We start from the raw sequence: 21,991 nt of genomic DNA, 5'->3' as shown, positions 1-21,991 counted from the left end.
TTTTGAAGAAAATTCCTAAAATGAAAAATCGTGATTTGAGGGGCCAAATGGTATCGGAATTTAATAAATTTTATATGGTTGAACTCATATTGGAATGGGTATTCAGATTTTGTAGAATTTGTCAGGTTCCGAGGCGCGAGACCGGGGGTCGACTTTTGGATTAATTTTTGGGTTGTGTTAAATATTGAGACTTTATGATCCAGAATAGTTTCTTATGTGTTTTATTTGTGCTTTGAAGTTAATTTGGTTAGATTTGAGTCGTCCGGATGTCTTTTCACTCGAGAAGTGCATTTTAGAGTATCAGTTGTTGTCTTTGAGGTAAGTATCTTGCCTAACCTTGTGTGGGGGACTTCCCCTTAGGATTGAGTCTTCTTTGCTAATTGTAGTTTGTGCATGCGAGGTGACGAGTATGTGCTCGGACTTATTTGTGGGAAATATGCTATAGGGTTCTTAGGTCCTTATGTTCAATATGTGGAAAGTATTCCATTATGATTGGGTTTAATAATTGCTTAAATTGTCTCTATATGCTCCATATGATGTTGTTAGCTTTCCTCTAATTCTTACGTATTGCATTGACCCTTAATTGCCTTCCTTATTGTTTTGATACTTCTTGATTGTGAGTGCCTCTATGACTTCGTGCAAATAAGTTACATGTCCAGTTGTTTATGGTTCCCGGTGTAGTTATTACGTGCTTATTATGTCTTGTTGTTTAGTTGAGGTTTCATTGTGAAGTTAATTGTTGTTACAAGTTTGGTTATAGCTGATTCCCTTATCGGGACATATTTAATTCTTACTGTTGGTTCCCTTGTCGGGATGTGTTTATTCTTGTTGTTGACTCCCTTCCCGGGATATAGTTGTTTCCTTATTGTTCCCTTGTCGGGATTCTTTTGTGATTGGTATTGATTTATATATTGGGATCGGGTTGCACGCCACAATAATATTATATGGGATCGGGTTGCACGTCACAACAATATTATATGGGATCGGGTTGCACGCCGCAACAAGGAGTAATAAGGGTGGACAAGTGGGGTCGGGTTGCACGCCGCAATATCATTATATAATTAGGATCGGGTTGCACGCCGCAACAATATTATATGATTTGGATCGGGTTGCACGCCGCAACATCCTTATATGATTTGGATCGTGTTGCACGCCCAAAAGTACTATATGATTGGGATCGAGTTTCATGCCGCAACAAGGAAGAATAGAAGTGAATATTGACTCTTATGGTGAGAACGAGAGTAAAAGCACGAAGGGTGATGCCGTGCACTTTCTGCTATTGTGTTTATTTGTTGTTATCAATTCAAGTGTTTAAACTATTTAAATTCATTTATTGCTGTGATCCTTTGTGTTAGAACCTACAATGTTTTCAATAACTCACCATATTTATGTATATATATATACTCCAATACTTCAAACTTCAATAATTGTAACAGCTAATTCAATTAGTTTCTCAATTATACCCCTTAAACCGTCTAAGGTTGTATTTTACTTAAAAAAGAATTTCTACTAATTTTTAAGTTATTAAATCTCATATTAAAGGTAATAATCCATTCGATGTGTATTTTTAAATTAAAAGGGGGTACTTTCTTTACTCAAATGATTTCAAAAGAAACAACTTCATCTTTTCTCGTTGGCTTTCCCAATTAGTTTAGAAATAGTAAATTTACTTATATTAGGTAAATGAGACTTCTTGGACATATTGAGTGCATTGTACAGACATTATGTATTGTATAGCATGTGGATTCTATTGTTTAAAGTGAGATGGAAAATATGGGGGCACAAGGTGCCATGTGTGCGGAAGGTTCGGAAGTTAAGATTATGATATGAGAAACCGAGGATTGAGATGGTCGGGATTGTGTGTTAGACATGATGTGATTGATTGAGTGGGCATTTCCTTCTTTAATTTAATACATTCTTACTTGTCTCTGTTCCTATTATGTCAGTGTTGATTTACTTGGTTATCTGATTTACTCGGTTATCTTATTTACTTGGTTATCTTTCGTTACTACCCGCGTTCTCCCTTCATTGTTCTTACTGTTTGTATTTTGATTTCTTTCCACTATTGATATTACCTCGTTATATTTATCTCGATATTTTATTATCATATCCTGTTCATTTCATTTGACCAGTAGGTGTCTTGACTGTTCCTCGTCACTGCCCCACCGAGGTTAGTCTTGATACTTACTAGGCACCGTCGTGGTATGATCATACTACACTTCTGTACATTTTTATGTACAGATCCAGGTATTGATCGATAGTAGCTGTGCGGGTCTTCGCGGTGGAGACTCACAGTAACCTGTTGCTATATTCGCAGGCCTCAGAGTCACCTTCGTTTGTATTTATGTTTCATTGATTCCTTCTCGTTCTAGAATAATGTTGAATTTATTTTGTATAACTACTCTTAGAAAGGCTTATGACTTGAACCACCGGTTTTGGAAATTGTGATTTATTGAGAGTTATTTAATTTAAAGTCAGTAAATATTAATGTTATTTCTGTAAATGTTAGGCTTACCTAGTTTAGAGACTAGGTGCCATCATGACTCCTTCAGAGAGATTTTGGGTCGTGACACATCAACTTTACCAAGGTAGTACTTCACTCGCTGCCCATTGACTCTGAAGATCTCACCATTCTTGTTTTTCAAATCTAAAGCAACAAAGGGAGTTACATGCACCATTTCAAAGGGACCACTCCATTTTGACTTTAGCTTTACTCGAAACATATACAACCGAGAGTTGAATAAGAGAACAAGGTCACCTTCTTTGAATTGTTTGTTCCGGATATGCTTATCATGTAGGTACTTCATCTTGTCCTTATACAATAACGAACTGGAGTAATCATGAAACCGCAACTCATCAAGCTCATTCAATTGTTCCACCCTAATATTTACAGCTACATCACATTCTAAGTTCAACTTCTTCAATGGCCACATGGTCTTTTGTTCTAATTCCACCCGGAGGTGACATGCTTTACCAAATACCAACCGATACAGAGACATACCAATTGGAATCTTGTATGCTGTTCTATAGGCCCATAAAGAATCATCAAGTTTCCTTGACCAATCAGTCCGGTTTGCATTGACAGTCTTGGAAAGAATACTCTTGATCTCCCTGTTGGAGATCTCAACTTGTCCACTTGCCTGGGGGTGATAGGGAGTTGACACCTTTTGAGTGACACCATACTTGTAGAGTAAAGTGTCAAAGTCTTTGTGGCAAAAATGAGAACCTCCATCACTGATGATCGCCCTTGGAGTGCCGAACCTTGTGAATATGTTTTTCTGCAAGAAAGCTACCACACTCCGTGCTTCATTGTTGGGCAAAGCCACAACTTCAACCCATTTGGAGACGTAATCCACAACAACAAGGATATAGGTGTTCCCACATGAACTCAATGGACCCATAAAGTTGATGCCCCATACATAAATAATATCAATCTCAAGGATGGTGGTGAGAGGCATCTCATTCTTCTTGGAAATCCCACAGGCTTTTAACATTCATCACACTGCTTAACAAGCTCGCTAGCATCTTTGTACAAGGTAGGCCAATAGAATCCACAGCTTAGGACCTTTGTAGCAGTTCTAGCCCCTCCATGGTGACCACGATAAGGTGAGGAATGACAAGCCTCAAGAATACCCAATTCCTCTTCTTCTAGAACACATCTCCGAATAACACCATCGATGCAAATTTTAAAAAGATATGGCTCATCCCTATAATAATCCAAGCAGTCCTGTTTGAACTTCTTCCTTTGGTTTGAAGAGAACTCATTCGGGACAATTCCGCTCACAAGATAGTTAGCCACATCGGCAAACCAAGGCATTCCGGTCAAAGACATGGAAAGGAGTTGTTCATACGGAAACGAATCATTGATCTCAAGGCCATCATGGGGCCTTCCCTCCTCTTCCAAATGGGACAAGTGGTCCGCCACTTGATTCTCACTCCCTTTTTGATCTATGATTTTAAGATTAAACTCTTGTAAAAGAAATACCCACTTCATCAATCTAGCTTTTGAGTCCTTCTTACTCATAAAATAGCGAAGCGCCGCGTGATCGGTATGAACAATCACTTTTGTACCCATGAGGTACAGGTGAAACTTTTCCATAGAAAAGACGATGGCTAAGAGTTCTTTCTAGGTTACCGTATAGTTGACTTGGGCATCATTCATGGTCTTGCAAGCATAGTAGACCAGATGGAATATCTTGTTGAAGTGTTTCCCCAATACCGCTCCTACCTCCACATCGCTAGCATCACACATGAGCTCAAATGGTAAGCTCCAATTTGGTGCAATAATGATGGGAATGGTAGTCAACCTATACTTGAGTATCTCAAAAGCTTTCATGCAATCATCATTGAACACAAATTTTGCATCTTTTTCCAACAACTTGCACAAGGGGTTTCACCACCTTCGAGAAATCCTTGATGAACCGACGGTAAAAACCCACATGCCCTAGAAAGCTCCTCACTCTTTTGACGGAAGTAGGAGGAGGGAGTTTTGATATCACTTCAATATTTGCTTTATCCACTTCAATACCATTCTTGGAGATCTTATGACCGCGGAAAATGCCTTCATCTACCAAAAAGTGACACTTCTCCCAATTAAGCACCAAATTAGTTTCTTCACAACGTGCCAAGACTTTATCAAGATTACCCAAAAATTCTTCAAAGGAGTCACCCACAACACTAAAATCTTCCATGAACACTTCGAGGAAGTGCTCCACCATATCCGTAAATATTTTTATCATACACCGTTGAAAGGTAGCGGGTACATTACACAAACCAAATGGCATCCATGAGAATGCAAATGTGCCATACAGACATGTGAATGTGGTTTCTCTTGGTCTTCTGGTGCAATGAGAATCTGATTATATCCTGAGTACCCATCCAAAAAGCAATAGTAGGCACGTCCAGCAAGTCTATCCAACATTTGATCAAGAAAGGGAAATGGAAAATGGTCTATGCGGGTCACTTGTTTCAGCTTTTGGTAATCCATACATACCCTCCATCTGGTGACAGTCCTAGTGGGGATCAACTCATTTTTCTCATTTGTGACCATAGTCGTACCCCTTCTTCGGCACACATTGTACCGGCGAAGTCCATGAACTATCCAAAATGGGGTACACAACCCTTGCATCTAGCCACTTGATAACCTTTTTCTTGACAACCTCTTAAATGGCCTCATTCAACCTTATTTGATGTTCTATGGAGTGATTGGAATCTTCCTCCAAAATTATTTTGTGCATGCAAAAGGCGGGGCTTATACCCCGAATATCCGCCAATGTCCAACCTATTGCCTTTTTCCTTATTTGGAGCACCGCAAGGGTGACATCTACCTGCATATTAGTTAAGCACGAGGAACGAATAACATGTAAAGTGGAAAAAGGGCCTAAGAACTCATGCCTGAGGTGTGAAGGCAACGGTTTCAACTCCAATGTGGGAAGCTCCTCGATTGAGGGCTTTGTTGGTGGAGTCTTCCGGTTCTCAAGGTCCAAGGACAGTGTCCGGTGCTCATATGTATATGAACCCATTCCTTGTAAAGCATTGACATATTCAACCAAGCCTTCCTTCTCATCCACATCATGATTCAACAACACAGCTTCCAATGGGTCTTCCACATTAGTCACAACACTAGTGTCTTTAAAAAATCACCTCGGTCACAAGATCCATAAACGAACATACTTCGTTGCTATTGGACTGCCTCATTGACTTGTACACATGGAACACAACTTTTTCATTGCCCACCCGAAAGGTGAGCTCACCGGCTTCCACATCAACTAAGTCCTTTCCTATAGCTAGGAAAGGTCTTCCCAATATGATCGACACCTCATAGTCAACCTCATAGTCAAGTATCACAAAATCCGCGGGAAGTATGAACTTTTCGACCCGAATTAGCACATCATCAATGATCCCCAATGGTATCTTCATTGTCCTATCCTCTATTTGCAACCTCATGGATGTGGGCCTTGGTTTCCCAATCCCCAATGTCTTGAACACATAATATGGAATCAAGTTAATGCTTGCCCCCAAGTCACACAAAGCTTTGGGAAAATCGGCACTACTAATAGTGCATGGGATTGTAAAGGCACCGAAGGCTTCTAACTTTGGAGCCATAGAATGCACAATAACACTAACTTGGTGTGTCATTTTGATTGTTTTACAGTTCATTGATCTCTTCTTCGTCACCAAGTCTTTCATGAACTTGGCATATCCCGACATTTGCTCTAGAGCTTCCACCAAAGGAACATTTATGGACAAACTTTTTATCATATCAATAAATTTCTTGAACTGGTTCTCATTGTTTTGTTTTGCAAGCCTTTGAGGATAAGATGGAGGAGGCCTTGGCAAAGGAGCCTTGGCTTTGGGCACTACCGTTTTCGGTATGTCTATCACATGTTCCCTAGATGGGTTCACATCATTTTGTGTCTCTTCCACGTTGTCATCAATGTCTATCCTCACTTCATCATTTATATTCTCATCATTCACTTGCAACTTATTACTTGGTGCATCATCATCTTGCACCAACACATCATCACTCACAATCTTTCTTGGATTAGAGGTACTAGCAACTCCACCTCTACCACTTCTTGTCATCACCGCCATAGCATGACCCATATTGTTCCCACCCTTCGGGTTTACTATCGTGTCACTTGGTAGTGCCCCCTTAGGGAGATTATTCAAAGCGTGAGAAATTTGGCCAAGTTGGACTTCCAAGTTGCGGATAGAAGTGTTGTGGGAGACCAATTAGGCATCGGAATCGGAGTTTTTCTTCATCATTTGCTCAAACATTGACTCTATTCGTCCCATCTCATTATTGGAAGAGTTAGGACCTTGTGATGGATATGGAGGCGGGTTGTTTGGTTGTTGATACATCGGAGGCCTTTAAAAGCCCGACCCCCGATTCCCTTTATTGTTGTTATTCCAACTCCCTTGGTTGTTATTGCCTCCCAAATTGCTATTATTATTGCCACCCCAATTGCCTTTGTTTCCTTGATTTCCCCAATTTTGATTGTTGTTCCTCTAGTTGCTTTGGTTGTTGTTATTGCCACTATTCCAATTTCCTATTGATTTTGATTTCTCCAATTTCCTTGGGATCTCCACTGTTGTTGATTCGGAGCATTGCCCCGTTGTCCTTGGTAGTTCTTCACATATTGAACCTATTCACTTTGATTATCATACACATCATCTTGATTATAACCACTACCACTTTGCTCAAATTGATCATGATTGCCTTGAACTTGTTGACCTCGTTGTCTCCTCTTGTTGACCATCATATTCACTCCTTCCATGACATTTACTTTTTTGGCCCTTGAACTTGTTGCAACTAAGCTTTGGCCAATTGGTTCATGGTCGTAGTTAACTCGGCTATTGCTTGGCAGTGGTCATGGAGCTCATTGTGTAGGTGAATAACATTGGGATCACCTTGTGGCACATTAGCTTGACTTTTCCACGCCGAAGAAGTATCCACTATCTCATCAAGTATTTCACATGCCTCAGCATAAGGCGTGTTCATGAAGTTTCCCCCAGTGAGTTGGTTAACTACACATTGGTTGGTAGTGTTGATGCCACGGTAGAATGTTTGTTGGATCATGGCTTCGGTCATTTCATTATTCGGCCATTCTTCAACCATCGTCCGATACCTTTCCCAAATCTCATGAAGCGGTTCATTTGGCTCTTGTTTAAAAGCAAGTATCTCATCTCTTAGTGTCTGCATATGTCCCAGAGAGAAGAACTTTGCTATGAACTTCTCGGCCAACTCATCCTAAATGGTGATGGAATGGTTGGGCAACCTTTCAAGCCAATCCAAAGCCTTCCCCCCTTAGAGAAAATGGGAAAAGCCTTAACCTCAACGCGTCCTCAGAAATGTTAGTTTGCTTGCTCCCCCAACATGTATCAACAAAACCTTTGAGATGCCTATAGGCGTTTTGGTGAGGAGCCCCAGTAAAGAAACCCCTCTGTTCCAAGAGTGTAAGTATGACATTGATTATTTGGAAGTTTCCTGCCCTAATTCGGGGCAGGACTATTGCACTTATGTATCCTTTGTTGGGCAACACCCGGTGTGCTGCCCTTGTTGGAGGTGGGGAAGGGTTTGGATTATTATCATGAGGCGATCGACCTCTCCTTTGTGTTTGAGGTTCGGGTTGAATCTCATCTACATTATCATCATCTACCTCCTCCCCCAATGGCAAATTTCCGAGGGCATCATTGTTAAGAGCCATTTGGTACCTAAAAGCAATTCACAAACAAATTATAAAAACGGAAGGAATGAAAAATAAAACACACAAATACTCAGAGATATAGCTAAAACTGTTTAACTCCCCAACAACGGCACAAAAAATTGATTGGGTCCAAACATGCACTACTATTGAGTAGCGAGGATGGTTGATGTAGTTTTACCCAACAAAGGTCGGGATCGAATCCATTGGGAGTTAATTTGTTTGGAGTTAGGTTTATAACCGAGTTTGGATGCGGGTTTTGCTCTTAATTGTACTACCACAAATGGTTGGTTTGTTATCTACTTCTACTTCTAGTTTATAACATGTAGTAATTGAAGCTAAGTACAATGTTTTTGTTGATTGTTTCAAAGATTTAAAAGGACTAGGGTAGTAACTTCCGCCTAGGTGGATATTTAACGGGTAGTAAGAATCTAGGGAAATCATGTGATTAATTGGGGTCGTAATTTAGCTATCACACTCGGGTACTCACTTTATTCCTCTCGGTAGTTTGAGTGATTTTATCTAATTTCGCTTTCTCAAATCCAAATGGGTATTCATGCAATTCAAGTGATTTTAGCTCAAGTCGGGTATTACTATCTCTAGGTTTAACCCTTTAATTGAGGCTATCGATTTCTTTAATTCACCCCAATTCCTTGTTAGCCTAGTTTTTCTTGACTTAGTCCCTCTTTCTCAAGTAGAGACTAAGTCATAAAGGCATAAATCAGTATTTGCAACCACTAATTCAATAGTTCTAGCATGAACTAGGCTAAAAATCACTAACCCATACACATTCAAGCCCTAAAATTCAAGACCCATCAAATATCCACACTAGGGTTGGGTCACAACCCTAGCTATGGGTTTAGCTACTCATGAAAATAGCAGAAATCAAAGATAAAGAGAAGATAAAATCCATAATGCTAAATTAAAAGATGAAAATCCAATGTTATAAGGTAACTCTTGTACAAAATTGCCAAATAGGAAAAACTAGCCGTCTCACGTGCTCAGCAAAACATAACATGACCTAAAAATGTAAAAAAGATCTATTTCTACTAGGATGAAATTTCCGAACAAAAATGCCTTTGCGGAGGTTTCACGACCGCGTAATTCTGACTGCGGCCACACTCATGCTTTCGCGGCCGCGTAACATTGTGCGCAGTTCACATTTCTTTACATTTGAGACTGGGCTGGAACTAGTTTTGCGGACCACTAGTTTTCTTCGCATCTGCGAGGGCAATTTTTCGCGGCCGCATATTCTTGACGCAGACCACTTCTTAATTTTTGCATGACTTACAAAGTCCCTGAACCTTAGCACACGCTGTCAGCAGAATTCCAAATGCGGCCGCGCCAGTAATTTAGAGGTCGTGTCTTTATGTCGCTGTCCATGCTCATGTCTGTGCCCAAAACCATTTCTCTAAATCTCCACGTTGCGGTCCGCGAATTTATGACCGCATCCGCGTTGATACTTTCGGAGCCGCACTTTTCTATCGCAATTTGTGTTCTATAGCTCTTGGCCCAGTCTTGGTCTTTTTTCATGTTTTGACTCCTTTATGAGTTGATCATGGCCACTTTGGCTCATTGAGAACAATCCCTGCAGGAAAGTATATTATGTTAGTTTTCGGGAATACCTTTACGTATTTAAAGCCCAAAGCGCAAGCAAAAAAAGAGAAAATAATGGTTAAAATCCCCACTTATCAATGGTATCTATCAATCTCTTTGTTACTATAGAAACCAGAGTAAGGCGAACATTTGCTAATATACTTCGCGGTTTCGGAGGTAGCGGTAAGCACCATTCTAGTCCGGGAGGATGAAGGTACACATATCCTATTTATTATGTTAGCAGAATTTTATTAGGAGCGGAAACTCGTTATCCTCACCTCAAAATTCTAGCCTTAGCTCTTGTAGTCACTGCTCGAAAGCTTAGGCCTTATTTTCAGTTTCACTCGATAGCCATGATGACAACCTTTCCCCTGCAGTATGTCCCTTACAAACCTGAGTTGTCAGGTTGACTGGCCATATGGATAGTCAAAATTAGTAAATTTGGTATCGAACATAAACCCAGAACTACGATCAAATCACAAGTTTTGGCCGACTTTGTGGCCAATTTCAGTCTCGGGCTGCTGCCTTTGGACACAAAGAAAATGGTGATGGTATCGAAAACGACATCAGAAGTTTGGACTTTGTTCATGGATGGAGCTTCCAACATGAAAGGGAATGGGCTCAGGGTAGTCTTAATCACACCATCAGGAGAAGTCCTGAGGTAGGCCATAAAAACTATTCCCTTCACTAATAATGAAGTCGAGTATGAGGCTTTGATTGTAGGGCTAGAACTGGCTCGGGACTAGACTCTGAGGCCATTGAAATGAAATGTGATTCCCATCTAGTGGTAAATCAAGTATATGGAATCTTCGATACCAAGGAGGAACACATGCAATAATATGTGGTGAAATTTCAAATTCTACTCGCACGATTTAGAGAAATAGTCCATCACCCACATCCCGAGAAAATAAAACACATAAGCAGATGCATTGGCCAATTTGGACTCGTCTACGAAAATGAAGGGATCAGATTTCAGTACGGTCGAACAGCTCATGCACTCGACATTGAATGTGGATGGTTATTATGAAGTAAATACAACTAACCTGGTCTGGTACTGGAGGAATGAGATCATCTACGACCTTGAGAACAACAAGTTTCCTGAAGACCCGAAGGTGTTCCGGGCACTCCGCACCAAAGCAGCTCGCTACATCTTCTAGGGAAGACAATTATACAGAAAGTCATTCTAAGGCCCGTTGGCCCGATGCTTAAGAGCCTCCGAGGCCAATTACGTCATGAGATAGGTTCATGAAGGAATTTGTGGAAATCATTTAAGTGCAGATTCATTGGTGTTAAAATTAGTTAGGGTAGGATACTACAAGACCCGGATGGAAAAAGAAGTTAAGGCATTCGTTCATAAATGCGACAAGTGTCAACACCATGCGTCGTTAGTACACCAGCCGGTAGAACTGCTGTATTGGAAATGTGGGATAGATATAGTCAGACCGCTACCACCGGCTCATGGGAAGGGAATGTTTCTTTTACTTTTAACTGATTACTTCAGTAAGTAGGTTGAAACAGGTCCTTACAAGAAAATTGGCGAGCATAAATTGATCGAATTCCTATGGAAAAACATAATCTGCCATTTTAGAATACTAAAGGAGATTGCATGCGACAACGGGCCATAGTTCATAGGCTTAATGGTCTCAAAATTCCTTAAAGATTAAAAGTATCACATCTTTGTCATACCATCGAAGCGCAAATGGGCAGACAAAATCAACCAATAAGGTGATTATTCAAAACCTCAAAAAGAGGCTGGAAGCAGCCAAAGACAAGTGGCCCAAAGAGTTACTGGGAGTGTTGTGGGCATACCAGATGATGGCCAAGTCAAGCATGAGTGAGAGGCCTTTCTCTATCATATACGGAGTAGAGGCTTTAATCACGGTGGAAGTAGGAGAGCTGACCTTGCAATACTTCCGGGCGGACAAAGAAACAAACAACGAAGCATTACTAGTCAAATATGAGCAGCTTGACGAATGCAGGGAATTAGCACACATAAGATGGTGGCTCAGAAATAAAGAATGGAAAGGTACTATAATCGAAGGTCCAATCTCTGCTATTTCAGAGTAGGAGACTTGGTTTTAAGAAAAACGACTCAAAACACATGGGAGATCAACATAGGAAAGCTGGGTCCAACATGGGAAGACCCCTACCGGGTTTCAGCTGTCACTAGGAAAGGATCATACGAACTAGAAAACCAAGATGGGATCAAGATGTCGAGCAACTGGAATGTGACTCACCTCAAAAGGTATTATTGCTGATGAGCACCGCTTGTACTGGAAGTATGTGATGCTCTATTTTTCCCTTCGTCTAGTTTTTGTTCCAATTGGATTTTTTGGCAAGGTTTTTAATGAGGCAGTCATGGAAAGCATACTATGAAGAAAACACCATCAGCAAAAATAAGACCTTTAAACATCAAGGTATCGAAACGTCAAACCACTGCGAGATGGTTAAATAGTCTTTGGCTTGGTGGAAAATTCCTAATGAGAAGTTAAACTTGCCGCCCGTCCAAAGGCTATTTAACCATTTACAAGTGTTTTCCCTACAAGTCATTTGGGGGTGGTTAGATAATCTTTCGCTCGATAGCAAAGTTCCTAATGGGAAACGAAGCTTGCTATCGGACAAAAGATTATGTCACGCCCCGAACCTGGGCCTGGACGTAACACGACACTCGGTGCCTGACTACATGTGACCGAGCGAACCAACTGGCTGGCTGAATCAACATGTGGTATCATAACATACTGAATGCGGAAGATAAACTAACACATACTGATATACTGAAAGTCAAGATGATATAAATCAAAGTGCGGAAATACTAATACAATTCTAAAATATATTTGTAGCCAACATAGCTTAATATGAAAAGCCCGTGACTTTGTCTAACTGTTACTCTAGTCTATGAAGCCTCTAAAAAGTACTGAAAACACTAACTGTAACAAAAAAATACTGAAGACTGTAAGGTAATGAAAATGCCCCGAAAGAACTGGGATCACCAAATAGCTGGTATGAGAATCCTAGCGCTCGGAATCATCAACCTGTAAATCATTACCTGCATTGAGAAATGCAGGCCCCGGGAAAAAGGGACGTCAGTACATTTGAATTGTACTGGTATGTAAAGCAACTGAAAGAAAGAATTATAAATGCTTAAACTGAAATTAAGATGATAACTGAGATTTGATAATTGATAACTGAAATGATAACTATTGAAATTGAAACTGAAATGATAACTGATAACTGAACTGATATCTGATAGCTGAACTGGTAACTGATAACTGATAGCTGAATTGATAACTGATAACTAAACTGATAACTGACAACTAAAATGGTAACTAATAATTGGGCTGAACAAAGGAAGTAAGGATATGAATACTCTCTCTCATGAATGATGAACAACCTGTTTATCTGAATAATAAACTGCGGCCTCAGGCCCAATATATATATATATGTGCAAAAACTGCGGCCTCGGGCCCAAGTATACGTATACATAACTACGACCTCAGGTCCAAAATGCATAAAGCATAAACTGCGGCCTTAGGCCCAAAGATGCATAAATCATAAATTGCGGCCTCAGGCCCAAAGATGTATAAAGCATTGACTGCGGCCTCAGGCCCAAATACAGGTGTTCAACATTCAGGGATTTTAAAATCAGGAACTGAGAATCATACTGCAATACATATACTGAATCATGCTGAGTTACATGATACTGGAATACTGGGTCATACTGAGTGCATAATACTAGAATACTGAATCATACTAGGCTACATAATACTGGAATACTGAATTGGACTAGAATGAGATATGTATTCTTGAACTGATTATGAACACCGAAACTTCAACTGTTTATGACATGTTGAGTAAGCCATACTGAGACTTAGGGACATCAAACCCAAGTCTATATTGAATACGAACTGATCTCACAACGTTCGGAATGAAAGTCATGAACGAGTTATGAAGCTAGAGAATAGAAGCTCTACAACTATTCAAGGAACTAAGCTTAACTATATTTCTGAGGTAATTGATACGTCGTAAAAGAAACGTAGTGTAGGGAGGATCATTAACATTCCCAAACATAGAGAGTTAGCCTCACATACCTCAATGTCGCCCCTTAGTGATACTACAATGATCCACAACACTAAGAACCTTCAATCTACAATAGCAATATCCAATGGAAACCAATATTAGTAACAAATTCCATAACTTAAGCCATTTAGGCATATTATCAAACACCTTGTAGGCATAAACCTCTACATCTCATCACCATATAATTAGTTCATCTAATTACCACCATTCATCAACAATTTATCCTACCATCATGATTAACCAATTTATAACTTTCAACATCACGTATATGACCATCCATTCACACCCAACCAACAAATCCTATCAAATAATCACCCTTAAATCCCTACCATGATCATGTATTTAAATTGGAAATTTATGGCTTCCAATCACCATACCATAAGTTGTAATACTTGATTTATACTCATGATTCCATAATAACACCATATATGTAAGTCTAAGGGTGTAGGATTACCTCTTGTAGACCAAATCTTGAAAGACAACTTTTGGGGTGTTCTTGAGATTTTGAAGAAATCCTATGAAACCCAATCAAAATCATGTTGTAACTAGTGATTGAGAAGTGAAATCACCATGAAAACACACTTAAAAACTCACCTTAGGTGTGCAATTGGATGCCTTGGTCGAGTTGGGGTGTAGAGGAAACCCTAAGCTTGAGAAGTGACTCAATTTCTATTATTTCCGGCCTTTAAAGTATTTAAAACCTTCCAGACGCGCGAGTTCACGCGCTTGTTCGCGTGCTTGTTCGCGCGCGAGGCAGAATACTCAGCAAAAATGCGCGACTTCGCGCTAATGACACCTGCCCAGTAAAATGATCATAACATTTTGTTTACACCTCCAAATGATAAACGGTTTGTTGCGTTGGAAACTAGACTCAAAGGGCTTTAATTTTATAGGTGATTCATCACACAACTCGTTATAGAACCGGAGATATGATTGTTCAAAGTGAGGTAATGTTCGTATTCATTCACAGCTTTAGTCCATTTTGAAATTTTCCAACTTGGCTTAGACTTAGGCCTCTCCTTAGACCCCAATTCACCTCTAACATAACTTATACACTTATTAACATAACCACTCAATTACCATCACGCTAATACTTGTTTAATACATCCACAACCGATTCAAATTACGGGGTATTACATAAATAGTCTTTGTCCGTACACAGCTGATTCATATTTACGGAGTATTACATTACCCATACTCATCTTTATAGGGCTTCACATGTCTAAAAGATCACATTAATAGTCATCTAACACATCCACAACTAATCCAGACTTATGGGGTGTTACATTATCTCCCCCTTGGGATCATTCGTCCTCGAATGATTATTCTGGTTGTATCTTAGGATAACTCTGGACCATAAATGGGTCTAGTGGGAACGTGAACTTTCCTTAACACGTGCATACTAAACTTAATGAATACACGATCACTGAACTGATGAGGTACTGAATTGAATAGGTACTAGATTGGATAGCTACTAAACTTACTAAACACTGAAAGACATGGAGATTTTAATATAAGGCCTGAATGAGAAGGTTAGATAATTTCGACATTTCTCCAAAATACCTACCAGCTAACCGAGCATAACACTAGCTCCATAGGGCATAATAATATGCATAACATGAAACATATACATGAATACTAAACTGGCACGAATAATCGAGTGCTGAACTGACGTGAATATCTACTCACTGAACTCACATCAATACCTGAGTATTAAGCTATCATGAATATCTGAGTACTGGACTGACATGAGTATCTGAGTACTGAACTGACTTGAATGTTCTAACGTGAGATCTGAATACTAAAAACATAAATGTCGTGACATGAGATTTGAATACTTCGAAACTTGAATATTATAACATGACACGTGAAATACTGGTGTACAACAGCTAATTATGGTAGAAATTCTAACTCATAAGCTACTTACCTGATCCTTCATAGGATCCTATATGGGCTGATGTATCTGGGATTGAGCTTTCCTTTCTTTCCAAATCTTATAACACCTTTCATAGGCGAAACTTTTAGAAATACCCAATCATCAACTTGAAACTCTAGGTCTCTATGTTGCATATTCAAATAGGTACTTTGACAACTCTGAGCTGTCTACAAATGCTATTGAATCAACTTGACTTTCTCCATAGACAGATACACCAAATCTGGTCCCCGCAACTCTACTTCGCCAACTTTGAACCAACTAATTGGCAATCTACACCTTCGCCCATAAAAATCATACTTTCAAAATGAGCGAGATAATCCTATTATAAGGTCCATATTTACCATCTCCACTAATGGATGTGTGTGTTCTGAACTTGGTTTTCTGTTGCTCGACTTTCACTTGCTGACAATTTAAACACTTGGCCACAAGGTCTGCAACTTTCTTTTTCATGTTCGTTCCACCAATAAATCTTCTTAAGATCATGATACATCTTTGGGAAGCCTAGGTGGATAGAATACCTGAAATTTTGGGCTTATAACATCTTCCTCCCTCGCTAAGTCCATCTGTGGTTGGAACACACAATTTATCTTGGTACCTCAAAGTACCATCATCTCCCCCTTGTTCAAAAGCCATCATCTTAAGCATGTGAATCCTCTATTTCAGCTACAACAAGTAGGGATCATCAAACCATTTCTACTTCACTTCGGCTACTAAGGAGGAATAGGTCATGTTCTAGACAATAACTCCACTATCTTTGGTGTCTGAAAGTCGAACTCCTACCTTGGCTAAGCAGTGAACTTCTTTCAACATAGTTCTCTTGTCTACCTTATTCTTGAGCTTTACTTCCCACACTTGATTATATTCTTAAGCACTTCCTGAAAACACTTACAGAATTGTTGTGAGCTAAGTCTATACTCCGAAAATTAGAGTCTCATGCGATGGTACTACCCTCGTGATACATAACTGGGCATGATTTTTTTATAGCCTTTCTGTGATCACTTTATCATCAATAACTAAGCTCGGTGATCATTCTACTCCCTTTGTGTTTCTTACACATGCTAGACATAATTTCTGTGGTAATTATACAATTTTCCCTCATTACCGAACTTATTTTCTTTTTCATATCCCATGCTAACTATTCGAGTTTCAAATCTCCAACTGGACTTACTGAAAATTTTCACATCACCCCTTAGACCACATGTCTTATACTTGTGGATCCTTCTCTTTTGCTGGGATCCAAATAACTTTCCTTATTTTCTGCAATTCTTTGCACTCTACGTCAATGACAACTCATCTTCCAACTTACTTCTGAAAAATCTTTCTTACTAGGAAAAACTAAATTATTCACTTAACGGAAAGCTAATGTATTCACAGTTATCATATACAATCTTAATAATTTAACCCTACTCACATTGTCAATCCTGGAGAAACCACATTACGATAATTCCTAAAGGCTATTCTTCTATAGTTTGTGCTCTCACTGCTAGCTAATATTTTTTTTCTCACTGCTGATGTATTTTGAGTTTAACTTAAACTCTTTGGGTTCTAACACACGTTCAGTATTTCAAACTGTCATCCACTCACTTGAATAAACCTGGCTAAGTGAATCAAATTGTACCCCTACTAGCTCTGCTGAAAGTGCTAATTCACTGTATCAACTCAAAACTTACTTACTATTCTTTTACTAACCACCTGCTAGTATCATATTTTCTTCTCCTGCTTTGAATAACTAAAGTGAAGCATAAGGTTTTTCCTAAATTCCCTCATCATCTGACCATATTCTTTTGCCGCATACTATCATTCTTTTCGAACTATGTACATGGATCACACTTAGGGAAATTCATCTGTCTTAAACAAAATTAGAATATGTAACCCCAAAATTTCTATATAATATAAAATCATATCATACTATAAACATCCCGGGTAATCCCTTAGTCACATAACTTAAGGGGAATTGTCATATCCTTTATCTCACAATAATAGCTGCTTCTTATAGCAATTCACTAACGTGGTATTTTCTAATTCTGATTTGAATAAATTTAAACAACTTAAAATCATTCCCTGAAATTCACTATTGGCTGCTCTTAGTTCTTATTGCATACATCATATCTTATAGTCATTTGCATGAATTGTACGAAATCACATCTTTGGTAATAACAAACGTTTCTGACTCCTAGGTATTTTACCCTTAGACTCTTTTTTGTCCAAAACTATAGTGACCAATGTTGGGGTCTAACATCCAAACTATCATCATCCAACTTGTGGCTCAATTTCCAAGAATTAAAAGAAATTGTTCTCTAAGGTAAAACGCATACGAATACACTACCATGAACACACTTATCCTTCAAAGTATACCATCATTTGATAAATCACTTCTTGCACCATCCGGTGAGTCTTGGTCTTAATCCAGACCTAAAGTATGCAAAGGTTTCGCTATAATCACTATTACTTATATTTTCTTTGAGCATCCATATGCATCACCGTATACTCACAAGTCTCCAGAAATTTTGATACACTGAAAATTGGATATTTGGTAAACATATAACTGAATACTAGCATACTGAATAACCATAAATTTGCTAACTGAAAGACTGTATAACTGGTAACTGAGGTAAACTAATAGCCATGAGACATGATAACTGCTTTGGTACTTTCTGATAAGGTTATGCTATAATCTGTACTTCTATTCATTGCATCCCACTTTCAACATCTCCTCAAATCTCATTTGTTACCTACATGTATTCCATAGTAATACCACAATAGGCAAATCATCCTTTCTAGAACCTTATACCTTTCTTGCGCGTCGCTTGGGTATAATACGTTTGGAATTCGATAGGAAAAGAAGGTTAACTATTGCTCTAAGCTTCATGGCACGATCTAGAGTAGAAAGAGATGAGACAATCCTGAATGTCTTGGTAGTTAACCGTTTATATGAGTGGCCGGCACACACATATAAAGGAAACTCCACTAGACACGGCTTCATAGACTCCCTAGGACACTTGAACCTAGTGCTCTAATACCAAGCTTTGTCACGCCCCGAACCTGGGCCTGGACGTAACACGACACTCGGTGCCTGACTACATGTGACCGAGCGAACCAACTGGCTGGCTGAATCAACATGTGGTATCATAACATACTGAATGCGGAAGATAAACTAACACATGCTGATGTATTGAAAGTCTGGATGATATAAATCAAAGTGCGGAAATACTAATACAATTCTAAAACATATTTGTAGCCAACATAGCTTAATATGAAAAGCCCGTGACTTTGTCTAACTGTTACTCTAGTCTATGAAGCCTCTAAAAAGTACTGAAAACACTGACTGTAACAAAAAAATACTGAAGAATGTAAGGTAATGAAAATGCCCCGAAAGAACTGGGATCACCAAATAGCTGGTACGAGAATCCTAGCGATCGGAATCATCAACCTGTAAATCATTACCTGCATTGTGAAATGCAGGCCCCGGGCAAAAGGGACGTCAGTACATTTGAATTGTACTGGTATGTAAAGCAACTGAAAGAAAGAATTATAAATGCTGAAACTGAAATTAAGCTGATAACTGAGATTTGATAATTGATAACTGAAATGATAACTATTGAAACTGAAACTGAAATGATAACTGATAACTGAACTGATATCTGATAGCTGAACTGGTAACTGATAATTGATAGCTGAACTGATAACTGATAACTGGCAACTAAAATGATAACTAATAATTGAACTGAACAAAGGAAGTAAGGATATGAATACTCCCTCTCCTGAATGATGAACAACCTGTTTATCTGAATAATAAACTGCGGCCTCAGGCCCAATATATATATATATATATATATATATATATATATATATATATATATATATATATATATATATATATATATATATGTGCACAAACTGTGGCCTCGGGCCCAAGTATACGTATACATAACTGCGACCTCAGGTCCAAAATGCATAAAGCATAAACTGTGGCCTCAAGCCCAAAGATGCATAAATCATAAATTGCGGCCTCAGGCCCAAAGATGCATAAAGCATTGACTGCGGCCTCAGGCCCAAATGCAGGTGTTCAACATTCAGGGATTTTAAAATCAGGAACTAAGAATCATACTGCAATACATAATAGTGAAATACTGAATCACGCTGAGTTACAAGATACTGGAATACTGGGTCATACTGAGTACATAATACTAGAATACTGAATCATACTGGGCTACATAATACTGGAATACTGAATAGGACTAGAATGAGATATGTATTCTTGAACTGATTATGAACACCGAAACTTCAACTGTTTATGACATGTTGAGTAAGCCATACTGAGACTTAGGGACATCAAACCCAAGTCTATATTGAATACGAACTGATCTCACAGCGTTCGGAATGAAAGTCATGAACGAGTTATGAAGCTAGAGAATAGAAGCTCTACAACTATTCAAGGAATTAGGCTTAACTATATTTCTGAGGCAATTGATACGTCGTAAAAGAAACGTAGTATAGGGAGGATCATTAACATTCCCAAACATAGAGAGTTAGCCTCACACACCTCAATGTCGCCCCTTAGTGATACTACAATGATCCACAACACTAAGAACCTTCAATCTACAATAGCAATATCCAATGGAACCAATATTAGTAACAAATTCCATAACTTAAGCCATTTAGGCATATTATCAAACACCTTGTAGGCATAAACCTCTACATCTCATCACCATATAATTAGTTCATCTAATTACCACCATTCATCAACAATTTATCCTACCATCATGATTAACCAATTTATAACTTTCAACATCACGTATATGACCATCCATTCACACCCAACCAACAAATCCTATCAAATAATCACCCTTAAATCCCTACCATGATCATGTATTTAAATTGGAAATTTATGGCTTCCAATCACTATACCATAAGTTGTAATACTTGATTTATACTCATGATTCCATAATAACACCATATATGTAAGTCTAAGGGTGTAGGATTACCTCTTGTAGACCAAATCTTGAAAGACAACTTTTGGGGTGTTCTTGAGATTTTGAAGAAATCCTATGAAACCCAATCAAAATCATGTTGTAACTAGTGATTGAGAAGTGAAATCACCATGAAAACACACTTAAAAACTCACCTTAGGTGTGCAATTGGATGCCTTGGTCGAGTTGGGGTGTAGAGGAAACCCTAAGCTTGAGAAGTGACTCAATTTCTATTATTTCCGGCCTTTAAAGTATTTAAAACCTTCCAGACGCGCGAGTTCGCGCGCTTGTTCGCGTGCTTGTTCGCGCACGAGGCAGAATTCTCAGCAAAAACGCGCGACTTCGTGCTAATGACACCTGTCCAGTAAAATGATCATAACTTTCTGTATACACCTCCAAATGACAAACGGTTTGTTGAGTTGGAAACTAGACTCAAAGGGCGTTAATTTGATAGGTTATTCATCACACAACTCGTTATATAACCGGAGATATGATTGTTAAAAGTGAGGTAATGTGCGTATTCATTCACAGCTTTAGTCCATTTTGAAATTTTCCAACTTGGCTTAGACTTAGGCCTCTCCTTAGACCCCAATTCACCTCTAACATAACTTATACACTTATTAACATAACCACTCAATTACCATCACGCTAATACTCGTTTAATACATCCACAACCGATTCAAATTACGGGGTATTACATAAATAGTCTTTGTTCGTACACAGCTGATTCATATTTACGGAGTATTACATTACCCATACTCATCTTGATAGGGCTTCACATGTCTAAAAAATCACATTAATAGTCATCTAACACATCCACAACTAATCCAGATATATGTGGTGTTATGGATTATCCAACCATTCACTAGTGGAATCCTCAAAGGAGCAAGAGTTCTAGTGTTCCAATTTACATTCTTCATATTCAAACACTGGGGGGTATAATATGAGAATACAATACCCTGGTTGTCATAGAAATTGGGTCTACAAGTTCCGAAAACAAATATATCTTATCGGGACCGGGGACTGCACAACCAGTCCCGTAGAAACAAGTTGTATATATTAACCACATGTGATGACAATTTCTTTTCTTTCAGCAAAACAATAGCTTATGTACTTTTGAATATAAAAGGAATAAAATAAAGTCCTTTAATTTTTATCTTGTTTATTGTCCAAACGATGAACAGATTTTATCATTTGAATTAATC

General features: G+C 38.8%; 2 protein-coding genes across 2 annotated transcripts; both read right to left on the bottom strand.

The window, feature by feature from the left end:
• Nucleotides 1-3,487: 3,487 nt before the first annotated feature.
• LOC138870299 (uncharacterized) lies at nt 3,488-4,075 on the bottom strand. Its single transcript, XM_070148091.1, has one exon. It carries the CDS (start codon nt 4,073-4,075, stop codon nt 3,488-3,490), a length of 588 nt encoding a protein of 195 aa, XP_070004192.1.
• A 1,087-nt stretch (nt 4,076-5,162) lies between these two features.
• Nucleotides 5,163-6,606, bottom strand: LOC138870298 (uncharacterized). Its single transcript, XM_070148089.1, has 2 exons — nt 5,754-6,606; nt 5,163-5,629 (listed from the first exon to the last, which is right to left on the bottom strand). The coding sequence occupies exons 1-2, from the start codon at nt 6,604-6,606 to the stop codon at nt 5,163-5,165; spliced, it is 1,320 nt and encodes a 439-aa protein (XP_070004190.1).
• Nucleotides 6,607-21,991: the final 15,385 nt, after the last annotated feature.

Source organism: Nicotiana sylvestris, chromosome 6 (assembly GCF_000393655.2).
Source record: "Nicotiana sylvestris chromosome 6, ASM39365v2, whole genome shotgun sequence".
NCBI lineage: Eukaryota > Viridiplantae > Streptophyta > Magnoliopsida > Solanales > Solanaceae > Nicotiana > Nicotiana sylvestris.
The sequence above is the reverse complement of the archived record's forward strand: the minus strand, read 5'-3'. Positions and strand labels throughout refer to the sequence as shown.

Bases quoted from the DNA above. Each gene is read 5' to 3' on its own strand.
- LOC138870299 (XM_070148091.1), bottom strand. From the start codon at position 4,075: ATGGGTACAAAAGTGATTGTTCATACCGATCACGCGGCGCTTCGCTAT.
- LOC138870298 (XM_070148089.1), bottom strand. From the start codon at position 6,606: ATGGGTCATGCTATGGCGGTGATGACAAGAAGTGGTAGAGGTGGAGTT. The intron at 5,630-5,753 runs GTGAGCTCACCT...GATTTTTTAAAG, and splicing joins CTTAGTTGATGTGGAAGCCG to ACACTAGTGTTGTGACTAAT.